The 10,286-nt window shown below is 42.6% G+C and overlaps 1 protein-coding gene across 1 annotated transcript; it reads left to right on the top strand.

The window, feature by feature from the left end:
- The first annotated feature begins 2,767 nt into the window (after window positions 1-2,767).
- Window positions 2,768-5,354, top strand: LOC122066841. The gene is made up of 5 exons (XM_042630668.1): window positions 2,768-3,136; window positions 3,302-4,264; window positions 4,616-4,872; window positions 4,981-5,206; window positions 5,304-5,354. The coding sequence occupies exons 1-5, from the start codon at window positions 2,768-2,770 to the stop codon at window positions 5,352-5,354; spliced, it is 1,866 nt and encodes a 621-aa protein (XP_042486602.1).
- The last annotated feature ends 4,932 nt before the right edge of the window (window positions 5,355-10,286 follow it).

Below are 10,286 nucleotides of genomic sequence, written 5' to 3'. Positions count from 1 at the left end.
CCTCAAATCAACTTGTTACTCAGATTGTGAGGAGAAGCTTAAAAGATCAATTTTCTTCGCGGGGAGATCGATGGTAATGATTATAACCATCCCTTCTTCCTAGGCAAAACCATGGACAACCTGCAACAGGGTTTGGTGCTTCATATTATTCAATCCATCAAAACAATTGCTATGGTAAGTTTCCTCACCATTGCTACATATAATTAATCATATTATTATTGTAAATAAATTATTATTTCTTACTTTGCCAGTATTAATAACTGAGGGATGAATACCGAATACTTCTTCACATGAAGTACAGGTTTGGACGCCTTCTCCTCCGAACAATTTTTGCATCTTTCACAGTAAGATTCATCCCTATCCATCTATCATTAGGGACATCTAGGTAGGTTTTGATCGAGAGGAACATAGTTCTGCGAAAGGCGATCGAGAGGATCATCGGCGATCGAGAGGATCATCGGCTGAGAGACCCGATCACCCTCAGGAGAGAGGCGATCGCAGTTTCCAGAGGCGATCAGAGGCATGAGAGAATCAGAGGATCAGAGGCGATCGTAGTTCCATAAGTTTTCAGAGAAAGAAGAGGATCAGAGGCGATCAGGTTGGGAGGAGTTCAGATAGAAGGAGAGTGGAGGAGTTCAGAGTTCGGAGTTCAGATCGGTGGTCATCTTTTTTCCTCTCCTAGCTAAGAGTTCTGTTGCAGGGATGATTAGTGCGTCAGGACAAGATCGATCTCTCTTGACCGATCAGATCTGAAAATAAACAACCTCGGGGTGAATGAACCTTTTCTGCAGCGAGAACTTGACCGCTCGGGAAGCAGAGTAGAAGAGAGACAGAGGTTGAGAGCCGTGATCTGCTCTGCTCTGCTCGGCCCTGCTCGGCGAGAGGAAGAAATCTCCCTCACCCTTCGGACGCCGTGAGAACTTCAGATCTGATCGGATCTGCTCAGGTCTGCTCGGATCTGCTCGGATCTTCTCGGACCTGCCCGTCGGACACCGTGCGAATTTTCTTTGGAACTTCACACGCCGTGAGAACTTTGGATCTGCTCTCCCTCCTTCTCTGCTCTGCTCTCTCACAGACTGTACCTTATGATGGCTGTGTCGAGTAATGATACTAGAATCGGACATGAGCCAAAGGATGGCTGGCCTCCGGATCGTGGTAGACAGGCTTTGATTACTGATTTTCTGAAACCAGATTTTCCAAGGAAGGATTCCAGATCGGCTTCTGCTAATAATGATTCTAGATCTGTAGAGGGAGGAGAGGTTGATCGGGTCAAGGATGCAGATGAAAATAGGGAGGAGGTGCGACAATCCTACTCTACTGTGGTGGGTCATGCCTTGCCGGAAGTGGGAACTTTACCTGATCCAATTCACGCTGGAGCCTACACCAAGATCATAATCCCACAAGATGCCTATGAGGAAAGACTGCTACGGTTCAGGTTTGCATTGATCGGGAGGACGAACTTTAGATACCTTTCAATGGATGACATTCGAAAGGAGGCGAAGGAGAATTGGAATCTTAAAGGCGGAGTGAAGATGGCTCCTATGGGGAAGGGGTATTTTCTTCTACAATTTGAAAGGGAAGGAGACATGGCAGCCATGTGGAGACGAAGTCTTACAAGAGTCTGTGGGCAGATCATCAGATTCCAGCCTTGGAAGGCAGATTTTGATGTTCATGCCAAGAACGTCAAAACAAAGTTGGTTTGGATCAGATTTCCTGACCTGCCACTGGAATACTGGCACGAGAGGATTCTGCTAACAATGGCCAAGGCATCAGGGAGACCTGTGGCACTGGACAGACGAACTCGATCTGCGGCAATGGGCGCTTTTGCGAGAGTCCAGGTTGAGGTAGAGATTGGAGCTACCAGACTCGAAGAAATCCAGGTAGAACGAAGGCAACCAGGAACTAACGAAACATTCTGGTTCAAACAAAATATTATTTATGAAGATGCCTTGATCAGATGTGGTTTCTGCAAAAAAATGGGACATTCTGTCCATGTATGTAGAGTGAGAATGGACGCAGAGACCAGGAAGGAGTCGCAGCGCAAAGAGGCTATTCCAGGGGCGACCTATGTTGATGAAGAGGAAGGCGTCCAGAGCAACGGTCACCGGAATGAGAACAGTGGCCGCCGGAATGAGCAGAATCTGATGGCTGGTGCGTCTAACTTGGAAAGATTTTCCTTACTTTCGAAGGAACGATCTCCTTCCATGTTTGACTCGCACACTTTAAGGAACATTGATGGAAAATCAGTTATGCATAATTTGAATGGAGACATACAAATATGCCTTCCATTAGAAGAAGAAGGGAATATGGAAAGAAATAATCTTGCTGACACGAATTACTTGGATGATGGGGAGAATGACTTGGATGATGGGGCGGATTCTATGGATGGATCGGATAATGGGTTGGTTGGTGGAAATGGGTCTCTTATCACCCATAGGGCCATACAAGAGAAGGAATCTTCAAGCTCCATTTACCATGGTAGTGGTGATCGGGTGATGACCCTGTCTAGGCATGGCGAGCAACATGAGAATGGTCAGTGCCAAGCACTGCAATGGTACAATAATGTCATCTCGTCACTCAACCCTCTTGAGATTAATGGAGGCACGGTGGTGGTTAATCATAAGGAGGTAGAGCAGATAGACAAAACTCTCTGCGAAAGGGAGGCTTTGGATCTGGTTCCTGGAAGACAGGGAAAGGGGAAACACCTGACCAATACAGAGCAGGCTTTGCGAAAGTCTGGCCGCATTGCCTCATCAAAAAATAGTAAATGAAAGCCCTCTATTGGAATATTAGAGGGATAAAGAAGGCTGCTGCAAGGTTAGCTTTGAGGAATATTTTAAGGGACAAAAGACCTGATTTCCTTTGCATTGCCGAACCTATGATTCCCTCTGACGCCTTTCCTACGTTGTTCTTCAACAAGCTGGGTTTTGACCCTGATTTCATCCATAACGAGCGTCTAGGCGGAGTCTCAAATCTATGGCTGATTTGGCGAAGAGGTGTAGCAAAGCCTGTTGTGCTATCGTCTTCTGAGCAGCAAATCTTTGTCTCTGTGCAATGGGCTCAGGAAATTTTCATCTTATCTGTTGTGCATGCCAAATGCCTAAGAGCTGCTAGAAGAGAATTGTGGACCGACTTGGTGGCAACCCATCCTGGGCTGACTACTCCTTGGATGATTTTTGGAGATTTCAATGCCACCCTTCTCTCTTCTGAAAAAAGGGGGCCTGGAATTTTCAACCTTGGGTCAGCGGGAGATTTTGGCGCAATGGTGGATACTTGTTCACTAATTCAAGTTCCTTCGCAGGGAAGGAAATTCACATGGACAAATAACAGGAGAAGGGGACATGTCTCTGCAGTGCTCGATCGAAGCTTTTGCAATGAGGCCTGGATTTCATATTTTCAAGAATGTCACCAATTTGTCTTGCAGAGAGTGGCGTCTGACCATACTCCCATTTTGGTGGTGTCTGAAGGCTCTGAAAGACCAAAAAACTGTCCTTTTCGCTTCCAGAGGTTCTGGGCAGACCATGAGGGTTATCTAAATGCAGTTAAGTCCTCCTGGGTGAATGACATTCCTGGATCGCCAATGATGGTTATGGCTCAAAAATTAAAAAGATTGAAGCTCTTCCTGCGCTCCTGGGCAAAAGAAAATTTTCCAAATTTTAATTTGGAGATGATGGAAGCAAAAAAATGCATGGAGGAGATCCAGACTGAAATTGACAGAGATGGGATAAATGACTCAATTTATGCCAAAGAAGCTGATGCAAAGACCAGATATCTGAAGGCCCTGCAAAATTATGAGAAATTATGGGCTGAAAAATCTCGTTCTAGATGGAGGAATCAAGGAGATAGATGCTCAAAATTTTTTCACATCTCAGTGAAGATTCGGCGAATGAAGAACTCCATTAAATCTCTGAGGATGGTTGATGGGACCCTGATCTCTGATAGAGTGCAGATCAAGGAATATGTTGCGGGTTATTATGAGCATTTTCACAAAGGTACTCCCCTTACCAATCACATGGATTTATTGCAATGCATTCCTAATGTTTTGGAAGAATGGGATAGAGGTCGATTAGATGGTATTCCCTCTGACTCTGAGATTAAGCATGCGGTGTGGGATCTTGATCCAGATAGTGCTCCTGGTCCAGATGGATTTCCTGGAGCTTTTTATAAATCATGTTGGGACATCATATCTTCAGATTTATGCAATGCTATCAGATGGTTTTTCAGAACCGGGTTCATGCCTTACGGCATTAACAATTATTTCCTGGTTTTGATTCCTAAAATTGAAGGAGCACTATCCCTAGACAAATTCAGGCCATTGTGCATGGGAAATTTTTCATGCAAAATAATATCAAAGATTCTGGCTATGCGATTATCGTGTGTTCTTCCAAAAATTATCTCTGAGGAGCAGGGGGCCTTCCAGAAAGGGAAGATCATTCATTCCAACATATCACTTGCCTCGGAGCTGGCAAACATGATGTTTGCATCCACAAGAGGTGGAGGTATGGGTTTAAAAATTGATATCCAGAAGGCGTTCGACACCATCTCTTGGAATTTTATTTTTCATGTTCTGAGGAGATTTGGATTTTCTGAAAAATGGATCTCTTGGATCCATCAGATCCTTGTTTCTGCCAGAATCTCAGTTCTGTTTAATGGTGGCCCTGTTGGATTCTTTGGTGTGGAGAAGGGTCTGAGACAAGGAGATCCAATCTCGCCTATGCTGTTTATCATTGCTGAAGAGGTCCTTTGTAGAGGCTTATCTGAGCTCCTAGCCAATAACAGCATTAAAGCTCTATCGGGTCCGCGTGGGGCGATTATCCCTACACATATTCTTTTTGCTGATGATGTTTTTATCTTTTCTAATGCTTCCATCAGGTATGTTAAAAATCTCAATAATTTCCTCGCTAAATATCAAAGCTTCTCTGGCTAGAAAATAAATTTAGACAAAAGCAAGCTTTTCTTGGGATCTGTTCCTGCCTCTAGGAAGCAAGCCATTGCAGAAGAGCTTGGTATCTCCACTTGTAACTTCCCCACCCGCTATTTGGGGGTCGAGATCTTTAAGGGAAGGCTGAAAAAGGAGTCGCTAATCCCCATTCTGGATAAAGTCAAAGGGCGTCTAGCAGGATGGAAAGGAAAGATTTTGTCCATGGCTGGACGAGTGGAATTGGTCCGCTCAGTGATCTTGGGAATGATGAACCATAGTTCAGCTGTATATTGGTGGCCTTCATCCCTTATTGCAATAATGGAGAGGTGGATGAGAAATTTTATCTGGACAGGTGAGATTGATACTGCAAAAAAAATATCAGTCAGATGGGATCTTTGTTGCAGGCCTAAGGATGAAGGTGGTTTGGGACTGAGAAGGCTCAGAGACATAAACAAAGCCATGCTCTGTAATATGGTCTGGAGGGTCAAGCATGAGAATTCTTTAGCATGCAAATTCTTAAGGGCGAGATTTTTGAGGGGTGATGGTTCCTTCAAAAAGTCCTATAAGCCTTCATCGATTTGGCCAGGCTTTAGGAAGATGTGGGACTTCATGACCACCAAAGAAGCCTGGATGATTGGAAATGGGGACAGCATAAATTTCTGGTCAGATAAATGGTTGGGCGGCAAATCCATCCTAGAGCTAGTTGGCCTGGAGGGAGAGTCGAGTCTTCTCTGCAAGGGAAAGGTCAGTGACTTCATTGACAATTTTAAATGGAAATTGCCAAATGTTATCTCCCCTTTGCTGCATGATATTTTTGAGAAAATTCGAACCATTAAAATTCCATCTTATCCCTGTGAAGATATGTGCCTGTGGAGTCTATCATCTGATGGGATTTTCAATTCTAATTCTGCCTGGGAAGATATTAGGATTCGTAACCCGAAAGTGCCATGGTTCTCTTTGATTTGGGGTAAAAAGATGCAACCCAGGGTGTCCATCTTTGGTTGGAGAATGGTGCACGACAAGCTTCCTACAGATGACGCTATTCAAAAGAGGGGCATAGTCCTTGTCTCTAAATGCAGCTTATGTGGAATGGAGGCTGAGACATCGTCTCATATTTTCCTTCAATGCTCCTACTCCGAAGAAATATGGCTGTTTTTTTGTGGATGCTTCAATGTGCAATGGCAGCCTGCTGGAACCATGGGCGATTTCCTCACATGGTGGAGAAGAAAACAGAAAACAGTTTGCTGCAAAGAGGCATGGATCATGGGGTTACTAACAGTGGCTGATCACATTTGGCGCGAAAGAAATATGAGAAGGCATGATGGCAAGGAACGACCGGCAAGATACCTGAAGCAGATGATTCTAGAGGATATTCAGTTTGCTAAGCCAAGCACTAAAGGTGAAGTAAAGACAATGTCCGATCTCATTTGCTGCAGGAAGCTTGGTATTCCGATTCAGCGATCTCCACCAAAAGCAATCTTAGAGGTTTTCTGGTGTAGACCCGAGGCAAATTGGATAAAATTGAATTTTGATGGAAGCTCAAGGGGGAACCCAGGTCGTGCAGGTGCAGGAGGAATTTTTCGTGATCACAGGGGAGGCGTTCTTGGCTCCTACAAAATTTTTATGGGTGTCTCGGGAGTCTTCGAAGCTGAAATCGAAGGCCTAATGGTGGGGCTGATGCGTGCTAGGGAGATGGGCATTCCATGTCTGTGGGTAGAGACGGATTCTAGTGCTGTTGCAATCTCTATCCAGCAAAATAAAATTCCATGGTTTGCTTTGCAGAGATGGATATTCCTCCAGCCATATTTGGAGAGTATCACATGGAAAATAACTCACAACTTCAGAGAAGAGAACTCAATTGCCGACTACCTGGCTAGAGATGCGGCGAAGACAGGGATATCTGCCATAAATGTTGACTTTCCTGCCAACATTAAGGATTTCATCAGAAGAGATGCTGATGGCAGACCAAACTATAGATTTGATTAGTGGGATTCTCTTTCCTCTGCTGATGGCAATGCCAAAGGTGGGGGTCAGGGAATCGATTTTATTTTTGATTCACTCTATTTTCTCAGTTTGATGTAGCTCTGTAATTTCTTTCTTTTTCTTCCATTTTAATATAATAACTTTCTAGCGAAAAAAAAAATGTATCTGTATGCAATCAGGTTGACTGTACGTCTTCATCTCCAAGATAAAATAATTTTAAATTACTTAAGATGCACTCCAATATGCAATTCACACAGGTATGTCTGTAGATAGTACTCAGGAATTCAATAAAAATCGAGAACTAAAGTTCATAGTAGAAAACTGTAAATATAAAACTTCCAATAGTATATATGCACGCTCGTATTTCGAAATAATTATGGTTACAAAAAAATGGTACAGCGGGGCAAAGGAAATTTTGCCAACTTCACTTAAAAAAATGGAATCTAAAACTCCTTAGGGGAAGTCCCACTCTGTTCAAGTATTATTGTCCTTATCGGTTTACATTGTTTCGTTTCAGACATTTTATTTTTTCATTAATTATTTCATGGAAACGCAACGTGCACAGCCTATGTCACTCTCTCTTCCTCCAATGCGGAAATGATCCTACCATCCCTACCACCCTCCCCACCATTTGGTTGAGCTGCTATATCTAGGAAAGCTAGTGTTATGCCTAACTCTTTCCCTTATTACATTTATTGGTTTATTAATCCAACAGCCATGAGTCAAGCATTAAATTATGCTTTAAAATTGACAAGACTTTCCTAGTTTACAGTGACTTGGATAGAAAGACCAAGTCAACTTATTTCACTCGAACGATTTATGACCGAGTCTTGTCATTTTCTCATTGGTCGATTCCAAAATTTTGACTAATGATTCATTAATGTGTTATGTGCTTTTTATATATTTTTTTTTTTAACCTTAGCCAAGTTCACATGATTCCTGAGTAGATTTCCAAAACTTATTGGAGCAAACCTACTTTCTTTTGTAGCTAGAATGGTCCTCATCCAATCTACTAGGGGTGAAACAGGGCCGGGTTGGGTGGGGTTTTTTAAAAGCTTAACCCAACCCTAGGTCCTCAAAATTCAACCCAGGCTCAACCCAACCCAACCCTGTCGGGTTCGTACCAACCCAACCCGACCCTAATTGACCCTATCAGGGCCGGGTTGGCTTGGGTTGGGCTGACATTGACTCCAATAATGGTTGGATTAACCTTGATTGACATGTTTTTTCTATTCATATCGCTTATATTAAAAAAATTATAGAAAAATAAAATACCTATTGGAGCCCTAATTTCTATTATAAAGATGCAACGTTAAATATCGGGCTAGCCGGGTTGAGGCCTCAATCCTAACCCAACCCAACCCTGACCCAGGGTTGGGGTTTTTCAACCCTGACCCAGGGTTGGGGTTTTTCAATCTTAACCCACCCACAGGGTCAAAAAACTTGGTCCAAACCCTGTTCGGGCTCAGGGCGGGTTCGGGTTGTCAGGGCCAAACTTTCACCTCTACAATCTGGGCAATCCCCAGTTCGCCCTAACCATCTGGGCAACCCACGGGTGGGTACAGAATAAATAAGAAAACACACACACACACACACACACACACACACTCACACAATGCGTACGACAGGGTTCGATCCCACAGCCTCCTCACCCGGCTGCCGGCTCCACAAGTCGAAGCTACCACCACTAAGCTATCCTAGTGTTCGTGGAACCAAAAAACACTCAACTTAACATAGGAGTGAGATATTATCTTATATCAGTTGGAGATTTAGTAAGTAATGGCTAAGGTTTCTTATACCCCCTTCCTCATTGTTGCTATCCTTGTCTTCTCAGGTTTGTTCTCACTTCCAATTCCTAAGCCTATGTGGTTTGCAATGTAATGATAGGTTTAACTTCATTATTTGGTGTTGATGATGAATTATTGGAAAATATTTATATCATGGGTTGTTTGCATGCAGTTGCATCATCAATGGTGATGAAAGCAGATGCTCAAGTGAAGGTTTGCCTAGTGGTATTGCAAAAAAGTGGTGTTGCATCCTACTGGCTGCACCCTCCAAGCTTGTGGTGAAGAGTGCTACAAAAAATTTAATGACGTCAGAGGAGTTTGTCTAGAGAATGCTTCGTCTTTGAACCCCACATATAGATGTGTTTGTATCCGCATTTGCTAGAATCATACTAAGCCTCTCTCTCTCTCTCTCTCTCTCTCTCTCTCTCTTTACATGTCTGTTCACATATGAGGAATAAAAGGCTTTAAACATAATTAGGTTCTTTTCTTTCTCCGTCTCATGTTTTATTTTTTATTTTTATTTAAAAAATTTGTGATCCGATGAAGCTTTAATTTCCTTCTTAATTGGTAGTTTAAGAGGAAAGTTTTGGACAAAATTTCAACATGAAATCACTGAATCCCAAACCTTTATTTGCTTGAGCTTGGGGTTTGCTCTCTGGTTCTATGACAGCTGGTGAACCAGGACCGATAGAAGAAAATGAAACCCATAAGCAACCTGGCCCATATGATCAGTGGCGTGGTTGATGGATTTCTACTGTTATATCTGATCTGGAACGTTACATTAATTGAGTACTTGATTCATCACCTTAGTTTTCATGGCCTTTCACTAGAGGTGTCAGTTGGTGCTGTTCGGTTGGGCCTAATCGGATTTGACTAATTTCTCTCTTGCATCATGACCGTCCGTTCAACTAATCGGGTTTACCTTAAGCTTGCATCCTCTTGTTTATTATCAATCGGTCGATCGATTATCGAGTTTTAATTGAGGTAAATTGGGCCTCAGACGGACTACTGGAGTGCCATTTAACTACAAACAGTCTATACCAAAAATTGGTCTCTAAAGTAGGGCTACAGGGAAATACCAATAAAATGAGTCTTATACATGATAAGCCAGAAGGGAAACATGAGGGTAAGGGTTTTATGGGCATTGGGCAGGGGCTTGTCCTTACTCTTTATAGTTTGGGGGTAGAATAAGAATTTCAAATAGGTTAAATGGTCGGAATTGTAATCATCAGTTCCAGTAGGACGACCTAAATCCCTTGCATCAAGAATATCTGTTTATATTATGGGAGTTGTTGAGCTTGGCAAATTTAATAAACGGGTCAGACTGGTTTTGGGCTTGACCGGTTGGGTTCATTGGGCTTGGAATTGACACCTTTACCTATCTTAATCATATGGCCTAGCTACTATATAATAAAATTTCTTTAATATATTTTCAATTGAAATAAAGTACATTTTTTGTTTTTTTTTTTTCCTTTTTTTTTTTTATGTTCTTTGCTGACTTTTTTTTTTTAATGACAAACCGGAGTGTTGATATTTGGATTACGCATATCAATTGCTACTAAATCCCATATTTCTTAGAGATGAAACAAAGAATG

Source organism: Macadamia integrifolia, unplaced genomic scaffold (genome assembly GCF_013358625.1).
Source record: "Macadamia integrifolia cultivar HAES 741 unplaced genomic scaffold, SCU_Mint_v3 scaffold2608, whole genome shotgun sequence".
NCBI classification, from domain to species: domain Eukaryota; kingdom Viridiplantae; phylum Streptophyta; class Magnoliopsida; order Proteales; family Proteaceae; genus Macadamia; species Macadamia integrifolia.
The sequence above is the reverse complement of the archived record's forward strand: the minus strand, read 5'-3'. Positions and strand labels throughout refer to the sequence as shown.